Genomic DNA, 17,423 nt, shown 5'->3' with positions numbered 1-17,423 from the left:
CCTTTCGCTGTGGCTGCATTTCACTGCTGGGGGCGCTCTGGGGACAGGACTGGGGTGGCCGAGCACCCACGCCCGTCAACTCCCAGGGAAGGAGACCCCTGGCTCTCAGCCCCCAGGGGCCTCCGCACCACCACCCCCCCAGCTGCCTTTCCATGGGGTCTTCCTGTGTGAGAGGCCACGGTCTTTCCCAGGCACGTCCCTTATGTTCACCATTCCCTTCAAGCAGGGGGACGAGTTCCTGCCCTTGTGGGGCTCCTAGTCCGAGGCCTGGAGACAGTCATCTGAGGACACTCCCGTTCTGTGCTTGGAGAGTGCACAGAAGGCCAAGGCTTGCACCCAGGCCACCTCTAGCAGGAAGCCTGGCCCTCAGCAGGCTTCCAGAGCGAGTCTGCCTTCAGGGCTCTGAGGCCTGAGGGAGCCTGAGGCCCTGTGCTCTGAGAGCTGGTGGCACAGAGGCACAGAGGCTGAGGTTCTTGTTTATTGGCTTACCAGGCTGCAAAAGGGAAATCCAGCAGCAGTACCTGCCCGATGACCCGTCTGTCTGCAGGCAGAGTCAGGACTCGGCAGGGTCAGTGGGTTCGAGCCGGCACAGAACTGAGACGGCCGGGTTCCCTGGGGGAGAGGCGGGAGAGAAGGTCGGGGGGGGTGACCACCCTCTGCTCCAGTTCATCCCAGCAGGCCTAGGGAGGGCCGCTGCAGGCAGAGCTCACATCCACCCGGCTGCTGAGCCGGTTTCCTACTCCAAAGGCAGAATCAGACTCAGACAAAGAACTTGAGAGTTAAACCTGTGCGGGAGAAGGGCAGGAGGTGCCAGGGAGTCCTGGGCACCAAAAGGCAGACATACACTGACTCTGGAACAATCTGCCCGGCCCACAGGCTCTCAGAGACTAGTTTCTTCCCTCTTCTGCCCTTTCCCCTCTCTCGTCCCTGGAACAGCAGTGTCTGCATCCTCCCACGGAAGGCTGGATGCCCCTCGGGTTAGGCCCAGGCCCTCTCACGCGGCAGTGGCCGGGCCTGCGCTGGGGCCTGCCGGGCCCTCGGGATACCCACCTGCCTCCCTGAGAGCCGGTGTGCAGGAGGGTGCTGTGCGGGTCGGGGCCCAGGCCGCTGGAGGGGCGCTGCTCCAGCACGCAGGGGCCGCCCTGCTTCCGGCGGACCGCCTTCTTGTCCAGCCGCGGGCAGAGCGGGATGCAAGGCACCTGGGCGTACGGGCTCTGCAGGTTGGCAGCTGGCAGTGGTGGAAGAGGCAGGAGGGGGGTGTTTCAGAGCACGCTCAGCCTTGGGAGCCAGGCCGACCCCTGGGAGAACCCGGCTCTGCCACAACAAGCTGGGTGGGTTTGGGCCACTCACTTGACCTCCCTGAGGTCAACCTCAGAGCTGATGAGGAGGATTTAAGGGAGCACAGGGTAAGGGCTGATAGCAGCTTAGAAAGGAGCACATGCCTAGACACTCGGAAAGCTCCTTGTCCACCCACCTGGCACACAGCAGGAGTCTGGCTTGCGTATAAACTACCCGCTCTGACACGTGAGCTGTGGGGCCTTACGCAAGTTGCTTAAACTTTTAATTTTTTCATCGTAAATGCGTGGGGTATTAACAAACACAATTAATATGTCTGGATTCTAGCACATCTGCAAAGGGTTTATCACAGTGAGTGACCCCAAGAGTGCTCAGGAAATGATGAGCTGGCACTGCTCAGCCCCTCTGCCCTCCCAGTCCAGGGTCTCGGGACCAGCTGTGCTCCCTGGGCTCAGGCTCAGAGTGAAGAGTGGGGCGGCTGAGCTGAGGGGGGTGATCATCAGCACACACCTAGGCCTAAAGCAAGGAGCCGTGCCTTGGCCCCAGCTGCGGGAGCCCAGGGTGAAGCGGGGAGCCACTGGGGGAGCCCGGGGCCCTCACCGTAGTTCTGCTGCTTCAGCCGGCTCAGGACCCTGAGGACTCTGCGTTCAGGGATTTCCAGGGTGTCTGCCTGCGGGGGGCTGTAGGGAAGCTTCTTCCGGGGCCGCAGCCGCACTGCGGCCGATTCTGTCTCCTGAGCCTTACAGGCGCCTTCCTTCAGCTTCCGCTGGTAATAGCTAGGGAGGCAGTGCCACCCAGCTCAGCACGGTGGCGCCTCCTTTCCCCTCCTCCTCACTCCCTCTTCCTGAGCCCCTGTTCTGTCTGGCCAGCTCAGGACCTCTGGGTGTTCATCCCGGCTCTGCCATTCACTTCTGTGACTGTAGGCAACTTACTGCCCTGCCCCGAACCTCAGTCCGCCCATGTGAAGTAGGGGGAAGGGTTCTCTCTCCCAGTCACTGGAAGCCACCTGACTTCTCAGGTGGGTCGGTCAACGGTTTTTACAGGGTTAAAAACAGAGACTAACAAGACCCACTAAGCATTCAGCAGACTGGCCCACGGAAAGAGCTTGGTCAATGTTCCCATGAGTTCTGTCCCTGGTATTTTTACTTAGATGTGCAAATGCTTCGTAAGCCAGCTATGCAGTGAATTCCTGCATCTTCCAGAGTTCAGCTTAAGGGCCATCTCTTCCAGGAAGCCCTCTCTCTCCCAGTAGACTGGCTGGGCTCCAGCTTATAGCCCCCCTGACAACCTGTACTTACGCCATCACAGCCCACTTCACATTCCTAGCTCATCACTGCGTCCCTTTTCCCCACTAGACTGCAGCGCCATACGTACATTCATCCATTCAAATATGTATTAAGTGTTGGCTGTGTGCTGGTCACTCATCTAAGTGCTTGGGGAAGGGCAACACAGGCGATGCTTATTTAAGGCCCTTGTGTCATCTCCCAGCCCCACCTCTTACCAGCCATTGTCACAGCAACCACTTCTCTGTGGGCCTCAGCCAGCTTTGCACAGGGACAGCCTGACGGGGTCTCACCTCAGACCGTACCTCCTGCTTCTTGCTGCAGACCTCTCTGACACGTATGCAGCCCAGAAGTGCAGGGGAATTAAAAGGCTGTGAGGGGCACCCCTGACAGAGGAGCCAGCTCTGGGGTATACAGGCTTCTCGCGCTTCCCCTAAGAATTCTGAGCCACCACTGATAGTCCTCCTCAGAAGATCCTGGGTAGTTGACTCAATAGCACCTCCTCGTATTCACAACAATTCCTCTGTTCACACCCCTTCCCTCAATTCTGCTCCCTGATATCACTTTCTAAATCAGCTTCCTAGGCCCTTATCTAGTCAAGAGTCAGATCCTGAACAAGTAAAAATCATGGTCCTCATCTGAGTAGTGATGGGTGCTTTGAGAGAAAGTAAAAGCTGATTAAGGGATAGTGATGAACTCCGTTGTTCAGAGTCAGGGAGAGTCTCCAAGGTGGTGACATCTGAGCAGGAGGAGGGGGCAAGCTAAATGGATGTCAGGAAGAGTCAGGCGGAGAGGACGGCTTGGGAAAGGCCAGGAGATGGGAAAGAGTTGGTGAGCTCTGGGAACAGAGGGGGCGAGAGGTGGTGTGTGAGGGAGAAGGGGATGGAGATGGGCAGCAAGCTGGGAGGTCCAGCCCGCCAGGGACTCCAGACAGTGGTGAAGGGTGTCCGGGCTGCTCAGAGCAATGGACAGCCCTTAGGGCTTCAGCTGTTGGCAAAGCTGGGCCTCTGCCTGTCCCTACAGCCTGGAGCTGGGGGGTTTCATGAGGGTCACACACAGGAAATGAACTCCAGAGCCCTCACATGGAGACTGGGTCCAGATCCCTGTGTAAACTTAGGACCTGAGAAGGCAACATCCTGCGTAAAAAGATGGACTAGAAAATGACTTCTCCCCCAGGAGCCCACGGAGCTGATCAGAGGGTGTGCAGGCTTCTCAGTCTCGGCTTCAAAGGGAACTGCCTGCTCTCCCCTTCCACGCCTTCCGCTCCTTCCGCGCGTGAACGTGGACGTGTTTTGGTGAATTGGCTTAGGATCGACCCAGGGAATGGTGGGCGATCAGTGGGGGAGAAACCGGGCGCCTGAACAACTGCCTCCCTGCCTGCTCCCTCCAGACCATCCGTGTGAGAGAAATAAGCCATGTTCTTTACAGTGCACAGGCCTGTTCCTTAACCAATACACTAATCTAGAATTCTGTACCCAGCTGAACTATTCAGTACGTATGACAGAATAAGCACTTGGCAGACACAGAAAATCTTAAAGCTTTTGCCTCCCATGCATCCTTTCTCAGGAAGCTCCTAGAGGGCATGTTCTTCCAAAATGAGGGCAGAAACCACAAAAGAAAAGGTACACAGACAGGAGGCAAGAGACCTAACACGGAAGAAAGGCAGACGCTAACAAAGATGGTGAACAGACCCCACGGTGGCAGTGCAACTCCCGTGGCGGACAACCGGCTTAGATGAGGCCACTGTAACTTAAACTACAGAAACACCAGGGGCTGGCATTCCCATACCTACTGGTGAAACATGCTTCCATAATTTCTTTTTAAGCAAATCAAACCAAGAAAGAGTAAGCAAACCAAGAAAGAGTAAGCAAACCAAGAAAAGGTAAGACATGATCCAGTAGCCAGAACTCCCGTCGGAAGGAAGGAAGGAAGAATTTCTAGGATGACTACAGACTCCCAAGACGACAGCTCTGTCACAGGCCGAAAAGGAAACCAATCCAGAACTCAGAAGAATGGAGTTATTTAGAGAATGCTGCCAAGAAACAGAAGTTTTAGGAAGGTGCAAGAATTATCAGTGAACACAAAGGAAAAAATATAAGTCAGGGCTTCCCTGCTTGTCCAGGGAATGATGCCTTACAATGTGAAGGACCAGTTCAGTCCCTGGTCTGGAAGATCCCGCATGCTACGGGGCAACTAAGCCCAGGCACCGCAACTACCGAAGCCCACGTGCCTAGAGCCTGTGCTCCGCAACCAGAGAGGCCGCCAGAACGAGGCTCATGCACCACAGCGAAGAGCAGCCTCCTGCCCCCACCACTCAGCCCTGCTCGCCACAACTGGAGAAAGCCTGCATGCAGCAATGAAGACCCAGCACTGCCCCAAAATTAATATTTCTAAGAAAGGCAGTTGTTGACTTCGGGAAAATAAAACAAGAAAGAAAATTAAATCAGTAGTATAAATGCTCAGCTATGAATAATTGCATAGCCATAATATTAGAAACTGCAAATATTTAGTCAAAAAATGATAATATATTGGAACAGGGAGGAGCTGAGGGGATAGTCGTATCAGACAGCTAAATTCTCACCATAACAGGAAGTCAGTAGACAAAAATCAATAACCAATACATTGTAGTGCATCTGTACCATATAGACATAAATGCCAAAAACACTCAAGAAGAAAGAGGAAGTCTGGAGAGGGTGTGGAGAAAAAGGGTCCGCTTATGCCATTGGTGGGGATGTGTCCTGGCACAGCCACCATGAACAACAGTGTGGATGTTCTTAAAATGAAAAGCAGAGTTGCCGTATGACCTAGCAACCCCACTCCTGGGCATGTATCTGGAAAAGATGAAAACTAACTGAAAAAGATTTGCAATGGCCAAGACATGGAAGCAACCTAAATGTCCATCAAAAGATGAATGGATACAGAAGATAAAATATAAAGTGGAGCATTAATCATAAAAGAATGAAATAACGCCTTTTGCAGCAACATTGATGAACCTAGAGATTATCACAGTGAGGTATAGTCAGAGAAAGACAGATACCATATGGTAATCACTTACATGTGGGATCTAGAAAAGAATGATACAAGTGAACTGATTTACAGAGCAGAAAGAGATTGCTCTAAAGAGTCTGTGCTCCACCTCGCCCATCTCCCCTCACCCGTCAGCACTCATCTTTTTACTGTTATTGTTTTGTCTTTTCCAGAATGTCATGTAGTTGGAATTATAAAGTATATAGCTTTCTCAGATCGGTTTTTTTCACTTCAGTTCAGTCGCTCAGTCGTGTCCGACTCTGCGACCCCATGGACTGCCAGGCTTCCCTGTCTGTCACCAACTCCCGGAGCTTGCTCAAATTCATGTGCATCGAGTCACTGATGCCATCCAGCCATCTCATGCTCTGTTGCCCACCTCTCCTCCTGCCTTCAATCTTTCCCAGCATCAGGGTCTTTTCTAATGAGTCAGTTCTTTGCATCAGGTGGCCGAAGTATTGCAGTTTCAGCTTCAGCATCAGTCCTTCCAATGAACACTCAGGACTGATTTCCTTTACAATTGACTGGTTGGATCCCCTTGCAGTCCAAGAGACTCTCAAGAGTCTTCTCCAACATCACAGTTCAAGAGCATTAATTCTTTGGTGCTCAGCTTTCTTTATAGACCAACTCTCACATCCATACAAGACTACTGGAAAAACAATAGCTTTGACTAGACAGACCTCTGTTGGCAAAGTGATGTCTCTGCTTTTCAATATGCTATCTAGGTTGGTCATAGCTTTTCTTCCAAGGAGCAAGCATCTTTTAATATCATGGCTGCAGTCACCATCTGCAGTGATTTTGGAGCCCAAGAAAATAAAGTCTGTCACTGTTTCCATTGTTTCCCCATCTATTTGCCATGAAGTGATGGGACCGGATTGCCATGATCTTAGTTTTTTGAATGCTGAGTTTTAAGCCAGTGTTTTCACTCTCCTCTTAACTTAGTGAATGAAAAACAACAAATTCTACTGCATAGATGCAGCACAGCTAATTCATCCATTCACCTACTGAAGGACACCTCGGTTGCCTCCAAGTTTTGGCAATTATGAATACAACTGCTATACACATCTGTGTGCGAGTTTGTGTGTGGACTGAATTTTCAATTTATTGTGAATACCAAGGGGCACGATTGCTGGATCATGTAAGAGTTTGTTCAGTTTTGTAAGAAACCACCAAACTGTCTTCCAAAGTGGCAGTACCATTCTGCATTCCCACCGGAAATGAAACAAGGCTTCCTTTGACGCCACATCCTTGCCCGCACGTGAAGACTGTCAGTGCCTGGGACTTCCACCGTTCTCACAGGTGTACAGGAGCATCTCGTTTTAATTTGGAATTCCCTAATGACACATGATGTCGAACACCGTTTCATACGCTTGTTGATCTTCCATGCATCTTCTTTGGTGAGGTGTCTGTTCAAATCTTTTGCCTATTTCGTAACCAAGTTTTTTGATTCCCTGTTATTTCATTTAAAAACTGCTTTGTAAATTTTGGATAACTTTTTATTAGATATGTTTTGAAAATATCTTCTCTCAGTCTGTGTCCTGTCTTCTCACTCTCTTGATATTTGGTGTTTTGTGTTGACATGTGCACTGGCGCTACAAAACAACGGGGGGTAAAGCCACCTTAGCATAAATCAAGGAAACGGCACCAAACTCCTCTCAGAGTCACTGTATTCTTCGGTGCCAGGCCAGAGCTCACATGCTGTAACCAGAAAATTCTGCACGGTGCAACTAAAATCTGGCATAGCCAAATCAATAAATAATTTTTTAAAAAGAAATAAAAATGATTTCTGATTTAAAATACACTGAGTAAAAAAAGAGAAACCCTTGGTGAAAATGAAAAGTATTAATTGTATTACACCTTGACTCTTGAGTACTTAACGCTTTATTATTCCATAAATATTCTTTTTTCTTGGCTGCACTGGTGGTCTTAGTTGCAGCACACCAGTGGTGAAGAACCCGCCTGCCACTGCAGGAGACATAAGAGACGTGGGTTTGATCCCTGGGTCTAGAAGACCCCCTGGAGGAGGGCATGGCAACCCACTCCAGAGTTCCTGGAGAACCGCATGGACAGAGGAGCCTGGCGGGCTACCGTGCATCGGGCCACACAGTCAGAGATGACTGAAGTAACAGCACACACGCAGGCAGGATGCTTAGTTGCAGCATTTGGGATCTTTTCAGTTGCGACAAATGCAGCGCGCAGACTCTTAGTTTCTGCATGCGGGATCTAATTCCCCAACCAGGGGTCGAACCTGGGCTCCTGCGTTAGGAGTGTGGCGTTTCAGTCACTGGACCACCAGGAAGTCCCTCTATAAATATTCTTTTTTTTTTAATAAATATTCTTTTTTAAAAAATATTTATTTATTCGGGCAATAGGTCTTACTTGCAGCATGTGGCTCGACCAGGGATCGAACCCAGGCCGCTTGCATTGGAAACAAGGCATCTTAGCCACTGGACCAGCAGGGAGGTGCCTGTAAGCGTCTTTAGAAGCCCTGCTGCTGCATACTATGATTGTCTTGAGGAAAAGCATGTGTGCCGTTGAGTTGTGGGCTACACTGGTCATTTGTTTTTACTTTTGAAGTTCAGAACCTGCCACCCCCACAATATGCCACTTGGGGATATTGGTTATTTTGGTTTTGTGGGTGTTTTTTGTTGGCTCTGTCACAAGGCTTGAAGGATCTTAGTTCCCTAACAAGGGATCGAACCCAGGCCACTACAGTGAAAACACCAAGTCCTAACTACTGGACCCCCAGGGAACTCCCATACTGCTTCTTTTGAATTAAAGGCACTCGATAAACTGTAGATGCAAAAGGGGTACACTGACCTTCCTTTTTCTTTCTAAAAGCAGGAGATAAAAGTGCCATGTGAGAGGTACCTTCTCTATGGTAGGAGGAAGAAGCATTCTTATCACAAGAGATGAGGCGCAGAGGCCAAGAGAACTGTGTCTGGTTAAGCGGTGTTTTCCTTCAGCCTGCCCGTATGAGGTCCGGTGCACACAGGAGCCTAGTGGGCTACATCCATCAGGTCGCAAGAGTTGGACACGGCTTAGCGACTAGACCATCGCCACCACGTCACTTAGTTACTTTTCTACAGTGACTACTCTTTGTTCAAGCTAGTATATAGGCACTTAGGCCTAGTCGCTTCTTCGAGTCCCCATTTTTCTTGTGAGCGTTTTTCTTCTTTTGTACATGTAAATACATTTTATGCTTTTCTCCTGTCTTATGTCAGTCCCAGCTGAAAATCCTAACAGGACAGGGGAAAACTTCAGCTCCCATATGTTTATAACAAGGATGAGTTAGCACTGTCTGGGACACCCTCCTCCGGGGCGGGGGGAAAGGAGGGCTGCCCCTGAGAGATCCTGGGTCCTGACTAAACCAGCCGATGTTAGCATTTCCTACCGCATCAGCCTCCTGGGTCTCTGTCTGTAGTGCCCAGTCAAGTGCTTGCCTTAGACGCTAAGTTGTGTCCAACTCTTGCGACCCCGTGGTCTACAGCCTGCCAGGCTCCTCTATCCATGGGATTTCCCAGGCAATACTGGAGCATGTTGCCATTTCCTTCTTCCTGACCCAGGGATCAGACCCTGGGGTCAGCAATTGCAGGTGGCCTCTTGGGGGAGGTCCTCCTTGCTGGGGGACTCTTTACCAACTGAGCCACCAGGGAAGGCTGGCCAAGAGAGGAAGGTAATAATTCCCTCTTGTTCCTTCCTTTCCAAATTCAGATCAGCAGGGGAAAAAATTTAAGAATTAGTTATTTGGCATGAGACTCTTGCGAGTTTGGTTTTGGGTCCCCCCGGTCACTGATCCTTTCCGTCCCAGGCATGGCCTTCTCTGGTGGCTTAGACAGTAAAGAATCTGCCAGCAGTGCAGGAGACATGGGTTCCATCCCTAGGTTGGGAAGAGCTCCTGGAGAAGGAGATGACAACCCACGTCAGTATTCTTCCCTGGGAAATTCCATGGACAGAGGAGTCGAGTGGGAATTAGTCCATAGGATCACCAGAGTCAGTCACGACTGAGTGACACTCCCAGGGACAGCTATTGCTTTCCCTTTTTTCTCATTTTCTGTCCTGAGTTCTTGGCCGTCTGCATGCCCGGGCATGCAGGTTGTCGGGCCGGTCTGTGTCTGTAGGTGGCCAGTTGTCAGCCTGGCAGCCCTGAGAATACGCAGATGTCCTCACAGAATGTGGGTCACACTCCGTTTATGGCCAGTATCCTAGGGACCATCGACAGTTCACGAGAAGAGGAGGTTATTTCAGCTTTCTTTTAGCTGTCTTGGAGGTGACTCTGGATCTTGGGAGGGCTGTATGTTTTGCACCCTCTTTGAAGATGCCTCTTGCATTTGTGGTTAAGTCATAAAAAGCTCATTAGTTTTGGTTTTGAGTCACTTGAAACAGGTATGCCTTTGGTTTTACAAGAAAAATACAAAAAAGTTTGGTACTGCCAGTACAATTTACTGTTTGTACCAGCTGAAACCTGATAAGATGTTGAAGTGATTTTTTTAAAGGGATTATATGGTTAGAAGTTGGCCTGATATTCAGAGACTGTTTCCTAAGCTAAAATAAAACTATTGTACTCAGAGGGGAAAAAAAATTCTGAAGCCTTTGTGGAATGATTTATTAAAACATTCCAAAGCCACACAGCTCTCAGTCTAGAACACAGAGGAGCCTGCAGTTTCCATCTGGAGACTGGCAGGAAAAGTCTCCTCCTTGATACGAAGAAACAAATCCAAGATAATGTGCTGGATGGGTAGGTCACCCTTCTTGATATCATGCAAGCGGCAACCCAATTCTTTGAGAATTAAAAAAAACTGTCCTTGTCTTGTAAAGTAACTCTTTAAAAAAACACCAATGTGCCTCTAGGAGTAATTCCAAGCCAGTCTTACCAGTCCCAAAACCTCCTTACTGTCTCAAGGCACTTTCAGACACTGTGAAAGATCAGGACATTGGAAAGAGAACAAAACTTAGGAGGGGCATGTGGAACCAAAAGTCTTAAAGCACTTCTCCGCAAAAATTAGTAACAAGCTTTAGCCTTCTGGGCAACTGACGTTAACTTGTTCCATCTGCCAGAAATATAATTTGGATCCAACTATTTTTTTTATAGACTAGTAAACTTCATATTACTGTACCTACCTCATAGCTAAGGCTTTAAATGAAAGCCTTAAGACCTGTCTTGGCACCTGTCTGTATGTTCACATATGCATATGTATATATCCTCGTCGTTCGGTCACTCAGGCATGTCTGACTCTTTGCGACCCCATGTATATATACATATATATATAATATGCATGTAATGTTTTTCTACTCCAGACGGTATTGCTAAAAATTAGCTTGTAAGAGAGCTGTATTTAATTAGCTTAAGGAAAGAAAAAAAAAAAAAACCTCTATAAAGCTGAGACTAGTCAAACAAGCACGTTATCTCTACCAGAGGTTTACCATTATAATGGTATGAACTCAATCCAAGAACAAAATGTATAATTAAAGTGCATTGCTCGATGTATGTCAGCCATGACAGTAAGTCTAAAGAAAAACAGAAGAGAGCGACACGCTGCAGTTCCTATGCTCCTCGCCATAGAGCGTTTGCCACTAGACCATGCAGGGGAGACCCAAATCAATCCCTTACAGTCATACAGTGTAAGTGACAAATAGATTCCAGGGGTTAGAGCTGACGGAGTGCCTGAAGAGCTATGGACAGAGGTTCGTAACACTGTACAGGAGGTATTGAACAAGACGATTCCCAAGAAAAAGAAATGCAAAGAGGCAAAATGGTTGTCTGATCAGGCCTTACAAAGAGCTGAAAAAAGAAGAGAAGCTAAAGACAAAGGAGAAAAGGAAATACCCGTCTGAACGCAGAGTTCCGAATCACACCAAGGAACCATAAGAAAGCCTTCCTCAGCGATCCATGCAAAGAAATAGAGGAAAACAATAGAATGGGAAAGACTAGAGATCTCTTCAAGAAAATTAGAGATACCAAGGGAACATTTCATGCAAAGATGGGCTCAATAAAGGACAGAAATGGTATGGACCTAACAGAAGCAGAAGATATTAAGAGGTGGCAAGAATACACAGAAGAACTGTACAACAAAGATCTTCATGACCCAGATAACCACAATGGTGTGATCACTCACCTAGAGCCAGACATCATGGAATGCGAAGTCAAGTGGGCCTTAGGAAGCATCACTATGAACAAAGCTAGTTAGTGGAGGTGATGGAATTCCAGTTGAGCTATTTCAAATCCTAAAAGATGATGCTGTGAAGTGCTACACTCAATATGCCAGCAAATTTGGAAAACTCAGCAGTGGCCACAGGACTGGAAAAGTCAGTTTTCCTTCCAATCCCAAAGAAAGGCAATGCCAAAGAATGTTCAAACTACCGCACAATTGCACTCATCTCACACAGTAGCAAAGTAATGCTCAAAATTCTCCAGGCCAGGCTTTAACAGTATATGAACTGTGAACTTCCAGATGTTCAAGCTGATTTTAGAAAAGGCAGACGAACCAGAGATCAAATTGTCAACATCCACGGGATCATCGAAAAAGCAAAATAGTTCCAGAAAAACATCTGCTTCTGCTTTATAGACTGTGCCAAAGCCTTTGACTATGGATCACAACGAACTGTGCAAAATTCTTAAAGACATGGGACTACCAGACCACCTCACCTGCCTCCTGAGAAATCTATGCATGTTAAGAACCAACAGTTAGAACTGGACATGGAACAACAGACTGGTTCCAAATCAGGAAAGGAGTGTGTCAAGGCTATATATTGTCACCCTGCTTATTTAACTTATATGTAGAGTACATCATGAGAAACACTGGGCTGGATGAAGCACAAGCTGGAATCAAGATTGCTGGGAGAAATATCAATAACCTCAGATATGCAGATTAACACCACTCTTATGGCAGAAAGTGAAGAACTAAAGAGCCTCGTGATAAAAGTGAAAGAGGAGAGTGAAAAAGTTGGCTTAAAACTCAATATTCAGAAAACTAAGATCGTGGCATCTGATCCTATCACTTCATGGCAAACAGACGGGGAAACAGTGGAAACAGTGAGATTTTATTTTCTTCGGCTCCAAAATCACTGCAGATGGTGACCACAGCCATGAAATTAAGACGTTTGCTCCTTGGAAGAAAAGCTATGACCAACCTAGACAGCATATTAAAAAGCAGAGACATCACTTTGCCAACAAAGGTCCATCTAGTCAAAGCTATGGTTTTTCCAACAGTCTTGTATGGATGTGAGAGTTGGACTATAAAGAAGGCTGAGCACCGAAGAAGTGATGCTTTTGAACTGTGGTGTTGGAGAAGACTCTTGAGAGTCCCTTGGACTGCAAGGAGATACAACCAGTCAATCCTAAAGTAAATCAACCCTGAATATTCATTAGAAGGACTGATGCTGAAGCTGAAACTGCAATACTTTGGCCACCTGATGCGAAGAACTGACTCACTAGAAAAGACCCTGATGCTTGGAAAGACTGAAGGCGGGAGGACAGAAGATAAGATGTTTGGATGGCATTTCGGACTCGATGGACATGAAATTGAGTGAGCTCCAGGAGTTCGTGATGGACAGGGAAGCCTGGAGTGCTGCAGTCCTGGGGTGGCAGAGTTGGACACGACTGAGCAACTAAACTGAACTGAATGTTCTTTGCTTCTGTGATTTCTTTTTAAATATATATATATATATATATATATATATATATATATATATACTTTTGTATTTTGGCTGTGCTGTGCAGCATACAGGATGTTTTGCTGACCATGGATTGAACCTGGGCTTCCACAGTAAAAGAACCCAATCCCAGCACCTAATATATATGTATTATATATGATGATATATAGTCCCAATAATTATATATAATATAAATTATAAAATATATATGTATGAACCATTTTGCTGAAACTAACACAACATTATAAATCAACTATACTTAAATAACAAAACAATAAATCAATTTTAAAATAATTTAGCCATGCTTAATGAGACTAGACTTATTTTCCCAAACAAATTGGTCATACTTTGATTTTCTTTGAAAAAATTGGCATTATTGTGGAGAGAAACATTCTATGTTTCAACAAAAGCTGTCACACCCTTGTCGGTCGCAGGACAGTTCACTCACTTTGAGCCTTTTGTCCTCTGTATAAACTGCCTCCTGCCACTTGGCATATCGTGTCTGTAAGCTTGTCTTCCTCCCACCTTCCTGAGCTGGCATCACTAAAAACTAGGACTGCCCTTTCCCCCAGTGCCCTGCAAGATAAAGCAACTTAAACTTCAAAAGGAAAAACTCACAACAGATTATGTATAAAAACCTGAATGCCTGCTGCTGTTAGTTCACCGGAACACCCAGTGCCATCACCAAAGACATTTGAACTGCAAGCCAGAAAATTCCTAAGAGCCCCCAGAGAGCCTCCTTTTCTTTTTGGCTGAGCCTCAGGGCTCACAGGATCCCAGTTCCCACAATCAGGGATTGAACTCGTGCCCGCTGCAGTGGAGTACAGAGTCTCAGCCACTGGACTGCCAGGGAAGTCCCTCACTCAAGAATCCTCGAAACTAACTGCCCTCTGGACTCAAAAATTGAGTTCACAATTTGTTCCCATTAACCTCTGTTTCTCTTTTGTTTTCAAAGAAATGTTCCTCATTAAATGCTTGCTCCAAAAAGTTAAAAAATCCATGATATGTGGCTATTAAATGAAAGAACTATTAAATGCTTTTTCCAATTACATATTTGTGTGATGACTTATTTCTTCATATTCTTCAACTGAAAAAACAGATTGCAACAGATTGAATGCAGAAGCAGGTAAGAAAATCCAGCCAACTTCTTTTATTCCAGATGCTGAAGAGATTCTCGATACTGTAAAGCAATGACATTCTTCTCATTAACTTTTTTGTTTGTTTTGGAAAGTACTGTTATTTTTTATTTAAAATGTTTTTGATTAACATGTAATGGGGTTCAGTTCAGTTCAGTTCAGTCGCTCAGTCGTGTCTGACTCTTTGCGACCCCATGAACCGCAGCAGGCCAGGCCTCCCTGTCCATCATCAACTCCTGGAGTTCACTCAAACTCATGTCCATTGTGTCAGTGATGGCATCCAACCATCTCATCCTCTGTCATCCCCTTCTCCTTCTGCCCTCAATCTTTCCCAGCATCAGGGTCTTTTCCAATGAATCAGCTCTTCACATCAGGTGGCCAAAGTATTGCAGTTTCAGCATCAACATCAGTCCTTCCAATGAACACCCAGGACTAATCTCCTTTAGGATGGACTGGTTGGATCTCCTTGCAGTCCAAGGGACTAAGAGACTTCTGCAACACCACAGTTCAAAAGCATCAATTCTTCGGTGCTCAGCTTTCTTCACAGTCCAACTTTGACATCCATACATGACCACTGGAAAAACCATAGCCTTGACTAGACGGACCTTTGTTGACAAAGTAATGTCTCTGCTTTTTAATATGCTGTCTAGGTTGGTCATAACTTTTCTTCCAAGGAGTAAGCGTCTTTTAATTTCATGGCTGCAATCACCATCTGCAGTGATTTTGCAGCCCCCCAAAATAAAGTCAGCCACTGTTTCTCCATCTATTTGCCATGAAGTGATGGGACCAGATGCCATGATCTTAGTTTTCTGAATGTTGAGTTTTAAGCCAACTTTTTCACTCTCTTCTTTCATCAAGAGGCCTTTTAGTTCTTCACTTTCTGCCATAAGGGTGGTGTCATCTGCATATCTGAGGTTATTGATATTTCTCCCAGCAATCTTGATTCCAGCTTGTGCTTCATCCAGTCCGGCACTTCTCATGATGTACTCTGCATATAAGTTAAATAAGCAGGTGACAATATACAGCCTTGATGTACTCCTTGTCCTATTTGGAACCAGTCTGTTGTTCCATGTCCAGTTCTAACTGTTGCTTTCTGACCTGCATACAGGTTTCTCAAGAGGCAGGTCAGGTGGTCTGGTAGTCCCATCTCTTTAAGAATTTTCCACAGTTTATTATATTCCTCACAGTCAAGGGCTTTGGCATAGTCAACAAAGCAGAAATAGATGTTTTTCTGGAACTCTCTTGCTTTTTCAATGATCCAGCAGATGTTGACAATTTGATCTCTTGTTCGTCTGCCGTTTCTAAAACCAGCTTGAACATCTGGAAGTTCACGGGTCACGTATTGCTAAAGCCTGGCTTGGAGAATTGTGAGCATTACTTTACTAGCATGTGAGATGAGTACAACTGTGCGGTAGTTTGAGCATTCTTTGGCATTGCCTTCCTTTGGGATTGGAATGAAAACTGACCTTTTCCAGTCCTGTGGCCACTGCTGAGTTTTCCAAATTTGCGTGACATATTGAGTGCAGCACTTTCATAGCATCATCTTTTAGGACTGAAATAGCTCAACTGGAACTCCATCACCTCCACTAGCTTTGTTCATAGTGATGCTTCCTAAGGCCCACTTGACTTCACATTCCAGAATGTCTGGCTGTAGGTGAGTGATCACACCATTGTGGTTATCTGGGTCATGAAGATCTTTTTTGTATAGTTCTTCTGTGTATTCTTGCCACCTCTTCTTAATATCTTCTGCTTCTGTTAGGTCCATACCATTTCTGCCCTTTATTGTGCCCATCTTTGCATGAAATGTTCCCTTGGTATCTCTAATTTTCTTGAAGAGATCTCTAGTCTTTCGCATTCTATTGTTTTCCTCTATTTCTTTGCATTGATCACTGGGGAAGGCTTTCTTATCTCTCCTTGCTATTCTTTGGAATTCTGCATTCAAATGGATATATCTTTCCCTTTCTCCTTTCCTTTTCACTTCTCTTGTTTTCACAGCTATTTGTAAGGACTCCTCAAACAGCCAGTTTCCCTTTTTGCATTTCTTTTTCTTAGGGATGGTCTTGATCCCTGTCTTCTCTAGAATATCACATAGCTTATCTTTGTTGAATAGATATTTATTTTTTAGATCTCTCAGTCTTAAATTCAAATATAAAAAATAATAGCAGATTTCCTAGATCAAAAAGTTTCAGAACTACAGCTCTGAAGACACTCTTGCTCAGGTGTCCCAGGAGACAGATACAAAACAGTCACACTATTTCTACCATGGCTGGAAACTGAACATAGACCTAATGTCCATTTGCTGATCAAATAGGTTATATCGTGATATAGTCATGGGCTTCCCAGGTTGCTCAGTGGGTATAAAGAATCCACCTGCAGTACAGGAGACATGGGTTTGATCTCGGGGTTGGGAAATCTCCTGGAGGAGGGCATGGCACCCCACTCCAGTATTCTTGCCTGGAGAATCCCAGGGGCAGAGGAGCAGGCAGCTACAGTCCATACGGTCACAGGGAGTTGGACACGACTGAAGCAACTGAGCACACACAGACGCACAGTCAGGCTGTGCTGCGACTGTGGAGCTGGCACGCTGCAACAAAAGACCCCACTTGCTGCAACTAAGAGCTGACGCAGCCAAACAAATAAAGAAGATTCTTTTTAAACGTTAAAGTTTGGGGGGAAAGGCATTATGCTGAGTGAAGGGAGCTGGACACTAAAGACTGTACTCTGTATGTTTCCATTTATATGAAGTTGTAAGACAGACAAAACCAATCTGTGATGGAAAAAAAATTAAAAGAAGTGTAGTTTCAGGGACCAGCTGGGAAAGCTCATGAGGGCAGTTTCTGGAATGAGAGTAAAATTTTGTATAATTTGACAGGGGCTCAGGTTGCTGGGGTGTGGGAATTTGTTGAGATTCACTAAATGATACACTTAAGATCTGTGCATTTCACCACATGTACATTATATGAATCTCAAAAGATAGGGGTGGGGAAGCTCTATGCAAATATTGATCATTAGCTGATGATATATATTGGGT

The 17,423-nt window shown here is 46.4% G+C and overlaps 1 protein-coding gene across 1 annotated transcript in view; it reads right to left on the bottom strand.

The window, feature by feature from the left end:
* Positions 1-347: 347 nt before the first annotated feature.
* The window catches only part of SPATA21 (spermatogenesis associated 21), a 38,222-nt gene continuing 21,146 nt past the window's right edge, over positions 348-17,423 (bottom strand). Inside the window, exons 12-14 of the mRNA XM_042242718.1 lie at positions 1,897-2,072; positions 1,051-1,228; positions 348-441 (exon numbers count right to left, since the gene is read on the bottom strand). Of these exons, the coding sequence (XP_042098652.1) occupies positions 348-441; positions 1,051-1,228; positions 1,897-2,072 (448 nt within the window). The remainder of the gene's footprint in view (positions 442-1,050; positions 1,229-1,896; positions 2,073-17,423) is intronic.

Source organism: Ovis aries, chromosome 2, assembly GCF_016772045.2.
Source record: "Ovis aries strain OAR_USU_Benz2616 breed Rambouillet chromosome 2, ARS-UI_Ramb_v3.0, whole genome shotgun sequence".
Lineage (NCBI taxonomy): Eukaryota > Metazoa > Chordata > Mammalia > Artiodactyla > Bovidae > Ovis > Ovis aries.
This window is presented reverse-complemented; position numbering and strand designations above follow the sequence as displayed.